Below are 17,032 nucleotides of genomic sequence, written 5' to 3'. Positions count from 1 at the left end.
TGTGCTCTGCGCTGCACTTGACTTCAGAACAGCGAGAGGCAAGCAGCACAGGAGGAAAACATGTCCCGTCTCTTAGCTCGGATCTCTTCCCTTGTTTCTCAACGGGCGAGCGCCAAGTCCTCGGTCTCATTAACCAGAACTCCGGTCTTCATTCGACCCCTCTCCACAAGTCAAGGTACTGGAAGAACGTTTATTTGATCCGTTTTTCTTTTATGGGCATGCATAGTTAAGGGGTCACATTGCCTTTAGCTGCGAATCATTGCCAGGCTGCAGTTTTTTTTTTGTTATTCAATGTTGTCCTCTTCAATCGATTAAAACACTCGCTCACTTAATTATAGCTGTCCATTGATTTTTTTTTTGAAAAATTGCCAGTAACAGCCGCGTCGTTGAGCCTGCAGCACATCTGAATGCAAATCAACAAGTGTGTCCCCATTGAACAGCCATATGCTCTCCTGACCGCTCTGTTAGGGCTGAGGTCGCTGACTCGCTACGATGAGACCACCGACTGGCAAAAGAAACTGAGTCCAGAACAATACGTTGTCACCAGGGAGAAGGGGACAGAAGTGGTAAGAGACCCGTACCAAACATGATCCACAAACAAGCATCAATATGAAAACAAAATATATCGACCACTGAGGAAAACTATCTGACCAATGTGAAGTGTAAAGTGGACTCTAGCTTCACGCCTTCTTCTGACCTAGTTCATGATGTTCTTCTGACCTAGTTCATGATGTTTAAATAAACATTTTGGAAGTTATCATTGATTATTGTATTGATTTCCCTTTTTCCACTTACTGGAAATTGTGTGTGTATTTGTAGCCTTTCAGCGGGATCTACCTGAACCATAATGAGGTGGGGATGTACCACTGCGTCTGCTGTGAATCTCCGGTCTTCAGGTATCCTACCCCCGAAACTACCAGAAACTATCCGTGAGCAGAGAAAACATTTAGAAAATTGGAACCTCAGCGTTGATATGCTTACGAAATGGTTACTTCAATGTAATTAAAGGTTATCAGAAGGACCTGTTATGCGGAGTGATACATGTTTAGGTAAAAGTCCCTAGGGCTCTTTGTCAGCACTTATGGGATGCCTCTTGTCAAATCAAATTATGTGGTCGGAACAAATTGTTGCAAAAGACTAAATATCCGACTTATCCCCCCAAAAAAATTGAATTAATAATAATATATTAATTAATGTAATAATGAATTAAAATAACTGAATACATCCAGGGTAAATTCCAAAATACTTATAAATATATATGCATTCATTTTGTTTTTCAAACCTACCCATTTATCACCTCATCCACAGCATTTCCTCTGTGGTCCATGACCATATAGGCCGGATATTGACCGCAGCCCTTCTCTCTGGTTAGTTCAGAGGCCAAGTATGACTCCGGGACCGGCTGGCCATCGTTCACAGAGGCCCATGGGACGTGGGGGCGGGACGAGAGCCACGCCTGTATAACACGTCGCCCTGACAACAGCCTGGGCAGCGCCGGGACCGAGGTGCTGTGCAAAATCGTGAGTTGGATTCTTGGTGAAAACATATTGCAGGTTTCTTAAATTAGTGTTATGATGCCACCCTTTAGGTTAAGCATAAAAAATGTTGCACTCAGGGACGTTACAAAAAGAACAAGAACTAAACGAAAAGTATCCTATACCGGGCCAAACCGGTTTCAAGATAAGGGGATACAGCGTATTAACCTTGAAAATAAACGTACCATCCTTTATTTTTTAAGGACTGATTGGTTGACGACTTCCCAAAGGTATAAAGACTGAAATTCTGAAATAAAGTAACAACCCTTTTTAGTCAGTTCCAACTTAGAACTGCCAAAACACTGCCCCCAGAACCTATTTATAGACGCTGGGAAATATAGAACAGTTAGACCCTCTTCCCCTAATTGTGTTGCGTCTGTCTGACTGTCTGTGTCTGTGTGTCTGTGTGTGATACAGTGCGATGCCCACTTGGGCCATGTGTTTGACGACGGACCGGACCCCAGCGGCCAGCGCTTCTGTATCAACAGCGTGGCCCTTCAGTTCAAAGCCCGGGAAAACAACCCAGAAGACAAGAACGAGTAGAACCTTCTGGAAGCTGTCTTCACCAGGAAGATGAAAATACCCAAGGAAATTGTCCTCCTTAACACAAAACGTTCATTGTAACATTGACACTGAGGTTCAATTCTGATTTATGTATTACTTTTTTACTTTTATTACTCACTTCTTACAAATGATTAGAATTTATTTTGTGAACAGTGACAATGGTGGATTTTGCTTGTTAAACAATAGACACACACAACCATGGCATGGTTCAATATGCTCTATTAAAAGCATTGGTTTAATAAAAAATAGATCAATAAATCTTTGCTTATGATTTCTTGTCGTAACAAGTCAAACGGTTTGTGAACCAAACTTAAAAAGAAAAAGGTTTTCACCCTGACTTCAACCGTTCCTCAATCCTAGAATATTGAAGTTTGCAAATCCCCGGTTTCAACCCATTTGAAAATGAGACATCCTGTAAATGAAATGTAAACACAACAGAACTTCTGGGGTCATTGAGTAAATGTGTAACTCCTCATGGTTTATCGCCCAGCTCTCTCTCTCTGTCTGTTTGTATGTCAGGGCAGAGCATAGCAGAAACCAAAAACCCAGAAACTCATCCCCTGATGAAAGAAAAAAATATTGGTTATAAATAAAACTCCTTTGGAGGAGGACGATTTTGAAGCTCTTAGGAGCTGGCCCTTGATCTCTTCAACCATGACTGGACTACGGCATCGTGTGACACTGGCGGTGGTGCTTCTGTGTGTGTGTCTGTGGGGGACCACGGATGCCAGGGTAGCAAAAGAACGCGTGCGAATCGTGAGAAGACAGAGGAAACCGGCCCCAACCCCCAGCGCCACAGAACGGAAACCAGGCGCACCGCCTATAGACATGTCAAAGGTAGGTACACTGTATCCCATTGAGTATGTCTGTATTATGTCGTAGCCTTGAATATTTGATTTGCCTTTGTTTTTAAAAGTCATGGGATTTCCAAGATGGTTTTCATTACGTCTGGGAATGACACCTTTGAGACAGATTTTCAAAAACTTGAGCGTAACTTTGCAAAAGAAAAACCCATGTTTCATACTGTTAAGGAAATATTGTAATAAAACAACCCAACACAAGAACACACCACACAAAGTCAGTTGTTATTATTTAGGAGAAACTTTCCTCCAAAGTGACTTAAGTGAATACAAATGCAGTTCTTAAGGGAACAGGACCTCTTGCTCAAAGTTGCTACTGCACAGGCTCAGTTAGAAAAGCTATGAGATAAATTGCAAATATACGGCTTTAAGAACCTAAGTCAATAGCATACAGGGCCGTTATTTGACCTTTGCACAGTCTTTCACTGTCTGACAGGGTTTCACAGCAACAACCGATAAACACACAGCAACACTGCAATATTGATCAATCCGGTCACTGCTGTTTAAAACTGAGTGAACAAGTGTTGAGTAACCACACAACATCATTAATCACTTATTTCTGATTATTTTAATTTTCAGAAGGACAAAACAAATGCTGGTTCTAAAGTTATTAATGATGACATACCCGACGAGTATACATTAAAACTACAGTTCTAGAAGACACATCCTCGCAGCGCCTGAACCTTTAGCTACGTTGTCTGACTCCCATCTGCTTCTTCCTCTGGTGCTGTGCCCGCAAGATGTGGGGCAAGTGGTACCTCCTCAACCTGGCCTCCAAGTGCCCCCACCAGCTACAGCAGAGCGCCCCCTCTGAGGCCACCGTCATACACCTAACCCCCCCTGAGCAGGGAGAATCCTCCCCAGTTTCCGTCAGCACCAAAACACGCTTGTGAGTGTATGGACCATGACGTTGACGTATACACACGTGGAAGTGTGCACATACACACACGCACGCACACAAACAGCACAAAGCCACGCACAGGAACACACATACACCCAAGTAAGAACATACACACCACTTTTCCTTCTGTGTTTGTGATGTTGTTGTCAGTTCCACCCCAGTGTACCACTAGAGGGTGCTATGTACATCGACATGTCCTACACTAACAGTGACTGTTAAACTTCCTCTCCTGTCCTCAGTAATCATGATTGTTGGGAGATATTACAGAATTACTATCCTACTAAAACAAATGGACACTACATTCTTAAAGGTACCAAAGTTCGCTCTCTGTGTCCTTTACCCTTCAACACACATGCAGCAATACTATTATTAATCACCATTCAAATGTATGTCCATGTTTTGGCAATGTTCTATTGTGATAATTTTGCATGTCAAAAATACTATGGTTATTATAAAATGTAAATCCTATCGGATTGGATGGTTACATGTAAGTAAATATTCATATTTTCAGTAACTGAGTACATTCTGTCCTTTTGTATCAAAGGAAATTCTGTTTCTGAGCCTGGCACGGACATTATCATTATGGAGGTGGATGATGCTTATGCTTTAATCCTCTACCATAAGAAAGGCAAGGTTACCGCCAAACTCTACGGTGAGTCCTTGAGTTATGTGACTGCCACTTTATCTGCACTTCATAAGGGCTGAGTGATACTCAATAGTTGAAATCACTCACACACACACACACACACACACACACACACACACACACACACACACACACACACACACACACACACACACAGTTGATTATGTTTGGTTGGTCACACAGGTCGCTCTACAGTCAATCTCTCCGAGCCCATGTTGACCAAGTTTGAGACGCTTGCTCAGGAGAAGGGAATGAGTTTGGCCTACCTCTTCCCCTTCCCCACCTTCGGTAAGTCCACATCCAGTGTGGGGAAACAAAATCGTGAATTTGTGTCAGCAAACACATTTTCGGTAGACCATTATTTTTTTAATATAAATTCAATGTGTATAAATTAAACTAACACATACTCACTTCTCATCTTAATCCTCTTGCATTCTTGCAAATGTATGAGTGTTTTTGTAGATATGCATTCCTCACAAAAGGGAAAACTGTCATTTATCTGCAGGTCACTGTGATTCTGTATCCAAAGACCATGTTATAGGTAAGTCAAATAAATCCAAAGAAGAGACACAGAATTATCCCCACATATTTGTCAGCCCTTTATATGCAAATTAACCAAAATGTGCTTTGAAAAAGGTGAACAGGGCAACAAAGCCAGATGATGATGTAAATGTAAGAGACGAGTTTGGGCCACAACCTATTTACCACCTATTTACATAACCTTATATAGCATGGCTCCTCATCCACCCCCTCCTCTCAGCTTGACATGAGCTTCGGGACATGTTATGCAACAGCCATGGACAATTTGCAAGGTTTCATAACCAAAGTTACATAAAAGTGGGGTTGATAAACTAGGTCCTTTGTATAATAATATTATAACCGTTTTTTTTCTTTTCCATAGATTGTGTCCCTACGTGCTGAGGCCGGGCACACAAAGATCCTACTAAACCAACTTCATGGAGGACATTAAATAAAAATCAGCTGAATAAACAACATCTATTTCGTTCAAGTAGTGTTTTTTAGGAGTACAGGTAGAATTGTTGACAAGATTGGACTCTTTTTGACTTTTAGACGATGGGATGTAAGATAATATAAAGTACAAATACATAACCCACATCAGTACAGCAACATCCAATATGCGGGGACATATTTCAATATCCTTTGCAGAGATTTATACCACATTTCAATTTCAGATAGAACAAATGAAGAACAGATGAGGAAGAAAAAGAGGGGGGAGGGGGGGTTACAGAGTTTGGTTACAAAACTATTGAGATTACCCAACCCCTTCTTGGCACCCCAGTGAGTGAGTGTGTGTGTGTGTGTGTGTGTGTGTGTGTGTGTGTGTGTGTGTGTGTCTGTGATATAACTGAAAATGTGCCTGTCCGGACAAGGTTTTCTAAATACACAATAGAGTCAAACATATTAATCAACAATAAGGAGAGAATTGCTCACAAATCTATGCTGATCTTTCTTGCACAGTATTGCATAAACATATTTTGTAGCGACTCTGATGTTGAAACATATGCCTGTCATTTAAACGTTTCTAAGGGATTCTAAGGGATATTATATAGAAAGAAAGAAAACCATAAAAGCCATATAAAAGAATAAGTGAAGGAAATTAAAATCTGGGTTTCCCCAGCATGTAGGATGTGATATAATCAGTGGGTAAAACAAAGAATAATCAGTGGATTTAACATACAACAAGCATTGCAGGAATTCCCCCCCCTACACACACACACACACACAGACACACAAACACAGCTAAATGATTTTCTTTTGGGCCTTTTTGGGGCAGTCTCATTTGCCTGTCTGATTATGCAACGGCTGAGATTAGCATTCCTGAGTGCCAAAGACCTCTTATAACAAAACAGGGACAGCACTGATTGTGTGTGGTTGTGTGTGTGGTGGTGTGTGTGCGTGTCTATCCAGCCCCTCTGGGAGGACTATTGGCACCTGTGGAGAAAGTAGGAGGAGGGGGAAGAGGGGGAGGGGACTGAAGTAGGACCCTATATAAAGAGTTCCATTGCTCTGTGATCCTTCACCTCATTCTTTCTGAACCCCCCACCCGCTGAAGGATCCTCCCCATCAGTAAGGACCATGACAAACTCCCTGCTCAGGTCACTGGCAGCCCTACTGTGTGTGCTGAGTGTCTGCGCCGATGTGACGCCCGTGGCAGACTTTGACGTGACTCAGGTAAGAGAGAGAGAACTACATGCTGCAGTCCAGCAGAATGAAAGGGTTATATCATCGGGTCTGCAGAGATTTGAACAATGTGTGCATATTTATTCGTCGGTTACAGCTTGTTACAAAGACAATGGATCATGGTTTTACTGGGCTCTTTCGAACAAAGGATTCAGGGTGGTGATGGAAGTTTGTTGATGACAAATGGCCGTGTGTTCCATGTTGCCATCAAGTAGAACTTTGTACATCTTGATTATTCCATGTGCAACTGGTGTGCAGCCTCACACAGCCCCAGTCTAATCAGACTTGGCCAGGTGAGGCTGCTTGAACCAGGTTTTTTTTTTTTTTTGTTGAAAGTATGAACTTGCATTATACATTAATACAGGAAGTATAGTGTGATAAACTTTTTGAACGCTATTATATATGTTAAAATATGGTTAGAACAATCCATCGATTACCAATGGACATCAAGAAACAATGAAAAGTAGATAATAAAAGGGCAGCGTAGGGAATTGTTTGTTACTCTTTAACTATGAAGATGAGTTAAATAGAAATGACAAATATATAAAAAGTAATGCAGCATAGGATTGAGGCATAGACAACTTTTAAGGTTCTGAAAAGTACCCCCTAATTTGAGTTGGATCATTAATTTCTCTCTCTTTCTTAGGTCAGTGGGAAGTGGTATCTGGTTGGTTTCGCCACCAACGCTCCTTGGTTTGTGGAAAACAAGGCCGGCATGAAGACGGGCACCACCGTAATGGTGCCCACTGCGGAGGCAGATCTGCAGGTCGGCCACACCCATTTGAAGTGAGTGGAGTACCTTTTAACTCGGGGACATGTCACCCTTATCAGGTGGGTCTGTTGGGTTGGCTAGCGACTCAATCACTTTCTGTTTCAGTGCCGATGGAAGCTGCTGGAGAATGTCTCACTTGGCGAGTAAAACCGCGACTCCTGGAAAGTTCTTCTTCCACAGCGAAGGTATGGGAGTATGCATATGCAGGCAAAAAAAATAACACACATGTACTCACACGCACGCGCGCAGATTTAGGAAAACACCCGCGCACATGAACACGGCTAACTAGACACATCCACACTGATTGCAACGTGACATGTGCTGATGAGCCATGTTTCCTCACTCAGCCTGGGGCAACGACAACGACATGATCTTCACCGACGTCCAGTACGCCGAGCACGCGGTGGTCTACAACGTCAAGACCAAGGACGGAGTGTCGGAGGTCCTGAACAAGCTCTTCAGTAAGCAGCGTCACTGACTCCTTTCCATATCAACTTCTCCCGGCAGACAGATTCATTGTTACATTGTTATCTACTTGGGACAGAAACATAAGTTCCTATCGTGGGGTTGAATGACATGAATTTATTTTATTTTCTTTCCCAGGCCGCAGTGCCAGTCCCAGTGCAGCGGTGCAGCAGAGATTCCAGCAGTTCTCCCTGGAGCAGGGCGTTCTGGCCGACAACATCGTCATGCTGCCCCCTAACGGTACGTCTGCTCCAGCCTGTTATTCATGTTGCAGGACTAGCTAGGCACGCACCCCAATAGCATGCATCTGCACGTAATTTCCTGTATTACATTTTTTTTTTTCCCGCGTTTCATTTTTTGTTTCTTTGGTTACAGGCGAATGCCCAGAAGTGTAAAGGACTTTCCGAAATCCGACACACTGCTCCTGCTGTAGAAGTCCGAAACCGCTTTTTGCTCAGAGCGCTCTGTCCATGGAGCGGTGCCACTAGGAGACTGCGCTGCTCGCTCATGAGCATATCAACGACCAATCACTCACTCATAGCCTTTGTCTCTTGGATTATTTTGCTGTAGGATGATGGTTGACAAAGGGTTTGATAAAGAGATTTTAGAAAGACGTATGATTCTTAAACGGGGGCTGGGACTCCCACAAAGAACACACTCCCCATAGACGCGTCATGAACCATTTTTATCTGACAATCTACTACTTTTTACTGTTTGCTTAATTTTGCTTTGGATGAATAAATGCGTTTTAATTACAAAGTTGTCTTTTGTTGGGAAAAACGGTCTGTCTAGTTACTGGACCAGATGAAATGAGACGGAGAGGTAATAAAGTCTATCGGCACGAGGACCTTGGATTTATTAAGTAAAGTGGCAACGGTTATACAGAGTCATAAGCGTGAGAAATCGAATATGTCTAAGTCCCTAATCAGCGCTGATGGTTCGTCCGGAGCTTCGCCTCCGTGGAAGGTCTGCTTCAGAAGAAGGTGAAGAGTCTCAGAGTCATACAGTCTTATGCTGTATCTCCTCGTGATGAGGTATGTGCGTTTGAGATGTGTGTGGTTCTGTGTGTTTTTACTTGACCTTGGTTCCCAGGCACTAGTGTATGCATGTATATCTTCTTGTGTTCCTCCTTACGGGGGAGAGCTTCAGAGCATCACCTGTTGTGGTCCTCCCATCCTTGAGGATGACTGGTGCATTGTCTGAGTGTCTACCATCTGCCGGAAGGAGATATGGGGCCCTGGCTCTGGCCCTGACCTGACTATATTCTCATGTATGTGTTATGTGTTAAAAGTTGACTATATTATAAGGTGACTGCCATGTGATGTGCTCATTAAGCTAGGGTAGGAGTTAGCTATATTTATAATGTACATGTGATGTGCTCAGCAGGTTATTTTGCCCCAACACTTTCTGTATTAAAAAAACAAAACAAAAGTTGCTGTCCAACATTACTAATCTTGGACTGTATAAATAGTGGAAACTGCTGGCATTAAACGGCACTTTAAAAATGCTGGGTATATGAAATCAATACATGGATGAAGGAGAGCATAGGTCTTATCTGTACAGTTGTGTACTCTGTATATAGTTTGTTTGTCCCAGTTGGCAAAACGAAGGACGGCCTTATCTACTGACTTTGACCACAGTATCATAACATAATATGGCTACCCAATATCAAACAATATAGCTGGAGCTAGCACAAAATCATTGTCCTGTAATGTTAGCCTGTGATTTAACCAGTTGACTCAAACTCAGCTCCCATTATACCCCATTGTTTGGCTTCCAACACGTAAACGCCTTTTCTAATGCAATTTAACCTCGATCTGATAGGCCAGTAGGGAGTATGTAATCAATATCTGCTATGTCTAATAGAATAAACAATCCCAAACTCTGGCCGTATCGTAAACATGAGGATAATAACGCGGAAGTAGCAGTAACCCAATCTGCAAATGTAGCTAGCGACTGACTGCGTAAAGACTGGGACCAGTCTGTGGCCGGCCTTAGAACCAAAGGAGAAGCAGTGAGCTAATCCAGAGCGAGAGCCTCAGCCAATGACGCTTTGCTAACAGGCCCTTTTTTCTGACAGGCAGAGTCGGCAGCTGCCCAAGTCGAATTGGCCTCCACTGGGGACACCTCGCTTTACAAAATTGCCCTGGAAGCCAGTAAGAAGTAGTCCATTTACTGCCCGAGGTCCCACCGGTCTGTAGAATGGCTTCTGCCTCAAGCATTCATTCTGTTTTTGGCTGTCCCTAGACCTTTTAGTAAGCTACTTATATTATTTATAAAGTTGTTGTTGCTGTTCGCTTCTCTAGGCTTTGTTCAGTTGTGATCATGTAGGCCTGTTTTAGAAGGGAGGAAGGCAGGGGTGAACAGAGGAAGACTCGGCACATAGGATCAAAAGACTGTTTATTGAACTTAATATAACTCATATAAATATGATTCTGTTCTGATCATCATTCTGACCTAATACATATCATCTGTATGCTTGTTTGTGTACGTGTGTGAGAGATCGGGGGAGGAATGGTCGGTGTAATGATTCCTGCGATGAGTCGGGCGAGTTAAACACAACAGCTCCAGAATCAAAGTCACTTGTGTAACACTTTTTTGTATAGTCCTGGAATTGATTGAAGATTTGTTTTAGACTGAACTAGCACCTTCTTCGAGGCCCTGACGAAATTTTGCCGTCTACGGATGGCGGGACCACTAACACCGCTAACTCGGGTTCAAGCTATATGTAATTAGCACTCGAAAGGACAAGGAACACTGACATAAGAAACCATTCATGTATTGAGAGATATCACAACTCAAATGTACAGGACACAAAAACAATGGCAGTTGTACCATTTGGCCTGTTACATCGTAAAAGCTGGGAACAACTATAGCATAGGCCTAAAACAACCACAATAAAGTAATATAATTAGAAAAAAATGAGAAGAATGATGTATTTTAAGTGGGAGTCTGTTGGACAACAGTGGTTCTGTTCTTCTGCATGGAGCGTTGAAGTTAACATGCAACCAAGAGCAATTGGCCCTCGTATGATATGTGTCTTTGACGCGGGTTGCGGAGGATCAGTCGTTTATCAATGCAAATATTCAGTTGATAATGTCGCCAAAAGCCTTCAAATCATGCCACACTAAAAAACACAATAAATTCAGCTTTAATTCTTCTCACGTGACCACAGCGTTTAGCGTACAGTTGGCGTGTATATGCAGACTTCACGGGGAAGGCTGAATGGCTAAACACCTCGAAGGCACAATGGATTACTCAGCCATTTAACATCAGACTTGAGTGTCATAGTTGGAGCTGTAACTCACGTTGGACTGGGTTCAAGAAAAACACCAGGCGACGTTTACGGGGTCTGGAGAAAGGCTTTGTAAGAGGGGTGATACTGCGCGACAACCAGCTGGGAAAGACTGGTATCACACTTAACCCAAAATGTAACAACTTATTATGCTCATGGCACCCGTACTCCCCCTGGTGGCGGCCTGTAACCACACAGGCCTCCCAACTGTTGCCAACCTCAATTCGAAGCCAGGACGGTTTGTGAATGAAGACTCGCGTCTTTGGCCGAGGTTTAATTAGAAAATATACCTTCACATGGTCCAAGGAAAGAAAGCTGCCCCCTGCTCAACAGAAACTCACAATGATTGGAAAATACTGAATGACATCTTGATGCCTTCCTTCTCCACCCACCTCCCCCCAATCCCCCCCAACAACACTACGCCCACCATCGAACCACACCCATTCCGAACTCTCGTTAAACTCTTCTCTTCACTTTCAGGAATACAATGCGATGAATAAAATATAATGTCAAGTCATTTATATGTAGGCCTATGTATATATGTATATATATATATATATATATCTATAGGTATGGACATTACCTAAATTGCGTAAACGTATTATACCTAGATCTCTCCATATAACTTTTAGAAAACAAAAAGAAAAGAAAACAACTTATGACGTATTTACAGAGTGACTTTTGGCATCCGTGTTTCAACTCCATATCCCCCGTCGAGGTGGCTGAGGACTAGGATAGCCCTCCATGGATATGGGCGATGCAGGGTCTGAAGACTGTGTTTACCACAGCCTCGTTAAAAAAGGGGGGTTTTGGCATGGTTTTTGATCAATTTTATAGATTTTCTTGTAAAAAAGGAAAACAAAAAACAAAAAAAAAACAAATCAAGACCGGCAATAAACCTGTGCTAGTATGCCACCCAATAGTTATAATTATTGTTCATATACAGTATTCAAAGGACTCCTGAAAACTCCCAAGCACAATACAAAGAAGGATGAGCCGGTTAGTATGTACACGCGTGTAGTCTCTCGCTCCTCGCTCCGCCCTGAATAACTCGCATCGGGATTCTCCTTCTTAAAGTCCTGGGGTTTATAAAACAAACAAATCAATCAACCAAAAATCAAAAAAAAAAGATATTGCATCCCTACGCCTCATTCTGGAGGCCATTGTCCCGGTGGATGACCTTCTGTCATCGAATGTTAACCTTTAACCTCTTGTCTCCCCCCCCCCCCTCCCACCCCCGTCTTATGGTGGTTGGACCGATCTCTGGCTTCCTCTCTCTCTCCCATTGTCTACCATTCTCTCTCTCTCTCTCTCTCTCTCTCTCTCTCTCTCGCTCTCTCTCTCTCTCTCTCTCCCTATGTCTCTCTCTCGGGCGGTGTTTGTGCACAGGGTCTAGATGAACCACTCCTTCTTGGACTCGTCGATGGTCTCCGGGTTGTCGGTGCCGATGATGGCCGTGTCCGCCGACTCCCCCCCCACCCCGGGCTCTCCCCCCGCGGCGCCCGCACCCTTGGCCTCGTGGGTGTGGTAGGTGCCCTTGTGGCGGAACATGTAGCGGATCAGGAACACCAGCGTGCACAGGATGGTGAAGATCACCACGGCGATGATGCCTGCGGCAGGGAGTCGGTGGAGGAGGTGTTGGTGGGGGGGTGGAATGGCGAAGGAAACCACCTCGGTAAGATTTTACATTGCGTTGATGAACCATTAAGTAAAGTTTGCTAACCAAGGCAGTCATTTATACATTAAATATTCTGAATATATTATATTCATAATTGAATAGTGTAACGGTTAACCGTTACCTACTGAACCTGACCCCTCCGCTAATGCTATAAAGTAATTATTATTATTGCATCAGTTAATGACCATGTCCACTTATTGGAAAGTGCTACCACAACGCTTTTTTTTCTGTCATAATCATGACAATTGTGAAGCCCTGGCCGAAGAAATTAACATGTAGTTCCTTTAACAGCCTATAGGTGGTGGGCGGTAGAGACTAACATGTTTTTTTTATTAGGACCATAGTGGCTACTTCCTCTATATTACGCATTTTGCGCGGTCCCGTTTGACAGTTTTATTTAATTTAAAAGTTATTAGGGAATGAATTAAGGTTAATTAAAGATAATTAAAGTTTTGGCCCTAGGCAAGGCAGCCATTCAATTCCCAACCTCAATGTGCCAAATATGGATAGTTTCTTCTGCTGCTTGCAAAAGTCCCAAACGATGACAGTGACGTCAAAAGAAGGCAAATCTACACCCTCAAAATGGGTGTGTAAACCAATACGTCAAGGTCTTTGCTCGCATAGGATTTTGGGAGACTCGTTGGGTGGGGAACTATATTTGAAATGTGTTTAGCCAGCTTGTAGACACAGTAGGGACATAATCCAAAATAAATAATTTATAATAAAGTTTGGGATCCAATCAAACGATTTTTTAACATATTTGCGATCAAATCTCTTCATTCGACACATGTTTGGGATCCCGGCAAATCGTTGGTAACACTGAATAATGCACTGAGATTATTATTATTATTTTTTACCTGTACATTTACCTGTGAAAAACAATGACATCATACATTTAGTGAATCAACTGTACCTCCGATGATGGCTGAGTTTCTGTTGACGCCATCAGGGACAACTCTCTCTTCGTTGAAGGGAAACTCTGCATCTGACCAAAGAAAACACAAAACTTGGTCATTCTCAACTCATTCTCCCCTGTTTCCACCACTGTCATGATTTGTCTTTCAGCTGGTAAAGTAGCAAGCACGAGGGACATCTGTGGAAACCCCGATGATTGTACAATACAGTTTTCTTTTTTATTCAGATACAGAAAAATCATGTTTGTCCTCTACTCAGTCAGTATTCAGTTTGCGCAAAGTGCAGTGAAAGGACGGACAATACTGAATTTGTCGATACCACCTTCAGATCCGTCTGCATTAGCTGGTGGAGTGTGCCAACGTCATTCCCCTGTGCTTCCTACTTGTGATGAATACACAATGTGAGTGTGGCAAACCAACCAACAGAAATACTAAACATGCATACACAGGCCCCTGCTTGAATTGCAGAACACGGATCCACCGAGCCTGGGTTACTTATGTGTAGAAGTGACCCAGGGGGATCGTGAAGTGTGGTGTGTTACGTTAAGGAGCTAAGGGGCCGGGTTAAGAGATTAATTGTATTCACTGCTGCCGTCCGCTGGCCAACGCGATACATCTCGGTCAGTCGGCTCTTGTGCTATGCGGATGGGCAGCTCCGCAAGGTAAATGTGTGCGTGTGTGGGTTTGTACACGCGCGCTTGTGTGTGTGTGTGTGTGTGTGTGTGTGTGTGTGTGTGTGTGTGTGCGTGTGTGTGTGTGTACGTGCGTGCGTGCGTGCGTGTGTGTGTGTGCATGCATTTGTGTGTGTGTGTGTGTGTGTGCGAGTGTGCGTATGTGTGTTTGCGAGTGTGTGTACGCTTGTATGCGTGCGTGCGTGCGTGTGTGTGTGTATGCGTTTTTGTGGGCACGGGAGTGCGTGTGTGAGTGTGCGTATGCGTGTGTGTGTGCCTGCGTGTATATATGTGTGTGTGCATGGGTATTTGTGTGTGTTTGTGTGCCTGTGTGTGTGCGTGTGTTTGTATGTGTGTGTCTGTGCGCTGGCGTGTGTGTGTGTATGCGTGTGTGTGTGGAGTGTGGGTACTAGAAGGGTGGGCGAACGAGGTGTAGGCAGAGGGAGAGAGAGACGGTCATGATGATCGACCTCCTGCGGAAGTTCGCTGCTGGTCCGGATTTATTGACAATAAATTTCACACACACTCACACACACTCACAGACACACACACACACACACACACACACACACACACACCGTGTTTACCGCAAAGAGATGGAGTGAAGGGATAAAAACATGACCTTGCAACCTGCCCATGCACACACAGAAACACAACATGTAAGTGCACACACACACACACACGCGCATACAAGACATACACATACAAGCGAATACACCAACACAGACACACACACACACACTTACACACACACACACACACACACTTACACACACACACACACACACACACACACACCCACGCAGGCACAGACACGCACACACATTCCCTGGAATGAGCTGGCAGCTATTTCTGCTTCAGTCCGCATTACCCAGTCCTCCCATGGGAGGTGCAGAACATGAGTAAGAAGAAAAGATGAGTGCAGGAGGGAGGGATGAAAGGAGAGGAGGAGAGGGAGGAGGAGTAAGGCTCAGGGAAGGGAGGAGGAGTGAGGCTCAGGGAGCTGAGGTAGATGGGCGGGGGGATGGGGGGGGGGATGATAGAGAAAAGTGGAGGTGGAGGAGGATGACTAGGAGAAGTTGGAAGGAGGAATGGAGACGGCGTTAATATTATAGGTTGTGTGAGTGTGGGTATGTGTGTGTGTTTGTGGGGATTCAAGAGAGAGTTTTTGAGAGAGATACTCAATATACAGTTTATACATTATATAACTATTCCAACATATTCTATTTTCACTGTAAAATGAGATTATTCAGAAGAAGCGAGAACAATAAAGGGCAGTAAGTAAACGGGCCGGAAAGTAGAACAAATGTGAGATGAAATAAAATAAACAACAGGAGAAGAAGAGGAGACGAGGCGGAAATATAAAAATAAGTAAAGGGAGAGTAATCGAAACGCAAGACGTGCCAAATATTATCCTCTATCTATAGCGCAAGCTGAGGAGCAAAGACTGAGAGTCAGCACTCAGGAGGTTCAGATCTATCAACCTGATTGGTTCCCTCATATCCCAGTCCAGCATTCTGATTGGCCAAGTTTGGAGCCAAGCACTTTTGGAATGGATGTAGCCGCAGTGTCCATACTTCAATGTCTATCGATGTGGGATGGGGAAACTAGAAACAGGTTGGTTTTGTGTAGGTGCTAGTGTTTTTGTGTATTTAGTGGTCTATGTGTATGCCAAGTCAGTTGCCCAACAGTTTGAGGAAGACTTCCACAACAATATATAACACAATTAAAATGTTTTGTATAACTTTTTCCCATAACGCAATTATATGTGACTTGTAAAATATCCTGTACCAAACCAACAACCAATCAGAAAATGGATATGCAACCAAAATAGTATTGTTGACACTCAGACAGCGAGGAATACATACATCCCAAGTAATATATGTAAATATTACAGCTTTATCTACCTACTGGAAGGATCACAAACCATCAAACATTTCCCAGCAGCATAAACTTACAATAAGATAGCATGATACACGTACTGACAATGCAACCTATTATCAAGAGGATAGCATGATTGACATCTACATCCATTCCCAGATGTCCCGCCCACCTGTGTTGTCCAGATGCCAGGGGTCCGTTGCGGCCGACATGGGTGGGATGGAGAGAGGCGAAGCGCCGCAGTTAGACTCCACTAGCTTCCCCTGGTAGGATGCTGGCTGCCGTGAGACCGTGCGTCCCTCTGATTGGCCGACTGCTGCTGCTGATGCTGCTGCTCCCGGGGGCGGGGCCAACGAAGAGGCGGGTGTTCTGAGGGCGTACTTGAGTGGCGCGACGCCGTTGAACTGCACCCTGGACAGGCACCCGATGAATCCCGGGCTGTTGTAGCGGTCGATGAGCTCAGGGTCCACGTGGCCGGTCTCTGTGGACCGAAAGAGACCCGAGGGAAAAGGTCAGGAGAAGGTATAACAACCACTGGACCACTGAAGAAGAAACACTTCTTCAGGGGTCGGTGAAGTGGATTAAAGGTGACATATTATTTTGTATTTTTTGTATTTAACGTTTATTTATACTCGAGAGATCAATTGA

The 17,032-nt window shown here is 43.8% G+C and overlaps 4 protein-coding genes across 4 annotated transcripts in view; 3 read left to right on the top strand and 1 right to left on the bottom strand.

Moving 5' to 3' along the window:
• Positions 1–60: 60 nt before the first annotated feature.
• Positions 61–2,078, top strand: msrb2 (methionine sulfoxide reductase B2; the record flags this gene model as incomplete). The annotated part of the gene is made up of 5 exons (XM_079754898.1): positions 61–175; positions 469–566; positions 820–896; positions 1,373–1,520; positions 1,953–2,078. The coding sequence occupies 5 exons, from the start codon at positions 61–63 to the stop codon at positions 2,076–2,078; spliced, it is 564 nt and encodes a 187-aa protein (XP_079611024.1).
• Positions 2,079–2,559: 481 nt separating this feature from the next.
• Positions 2,560–5,427, top strand: c8g (complement component 8, gamma polypeptide; the record flags this gene model as incomplete). The annotated part of the gene is given in 8 exon segments (XM_079754631.1): positions 2,560–2,679; positions 2,682–2,936; positions 3,700–3,848; positions 4,100–4,170; positions 4,405–4,512; positions 4,690–4,794; positions 5,012–5,047; positions 5,408–5,427. Coding segments are annotated over 8 exon segments (864 nt in total).
• A 1,139-nt stretch (positions 5,428–6,566) lies between these two features.
• LOC307088861 (lipocalin-like) lies at positions 6,567–8,674 on the top strand. Its single transcript, XM_079754897.1, has 6 exons — positions 6,567–6,699; positions 7,355–7,494; positions 7,586–7,665; positions 7,828–7,941; positions 8,084–8,185; positions 8,321–8,674. The coding sequence occupies exons 1-6, from the start codon at positions 6,604–6,606 to the stop codon at positions 8,338–8,340; spliced, it is 552 nt and encodes a 183-aa protein (XP_079611023.1). The 5' UTR covers positions 6,567–6,603; the 3' UTR covers positions 8,341–8,674.
• A 1,724-nt stretch (positions 8,675–10,398) lies between these two features.
• cntnap2a (contactin associated protein 2a) overlaps positions 10,399–17,032 on the bottom strand; it is a gene marked incomplete at its 5' end in the record, with an annotated part of 191,362 nt that continues 184,728 nt past the window's right edge. Inside the window, 3 exons of the mRNA XM_079754630.1 lie at positions 10,399–12,850; positions 13,832–13,903; positions 16,557–16,865. Coding sequence (XP_079610756.1) covers positions 12,633–12,850; positions 13,832–13,903; positions 16,557–16,865 — 599 coding nt within the window. The 3' untranslated portion in view covers positions 10,399–12,632. The remainder of the gene's footprint in view (positions 12,851–13,831; positions 13,904–16,556; positions 16,866–17,032) is intronic.

This window comes from Pollachius pollachius (assembly GCF_949987615.1).
Source record: "Pollachius pollachius genome assembly, chromosome: 17".
Classification (NCBI taxonomy): Eukaryota; Metazoa; Chordata; class Actinopteri; order Gadiformes; family Gadidae; genus Pollachius; species Pollachius pollachius.
The sequence above is the reverse complement of the archived record's forward strand: the minus strand, read 5'-3'. Positions and strand labels throughout refer to the sequence as shown.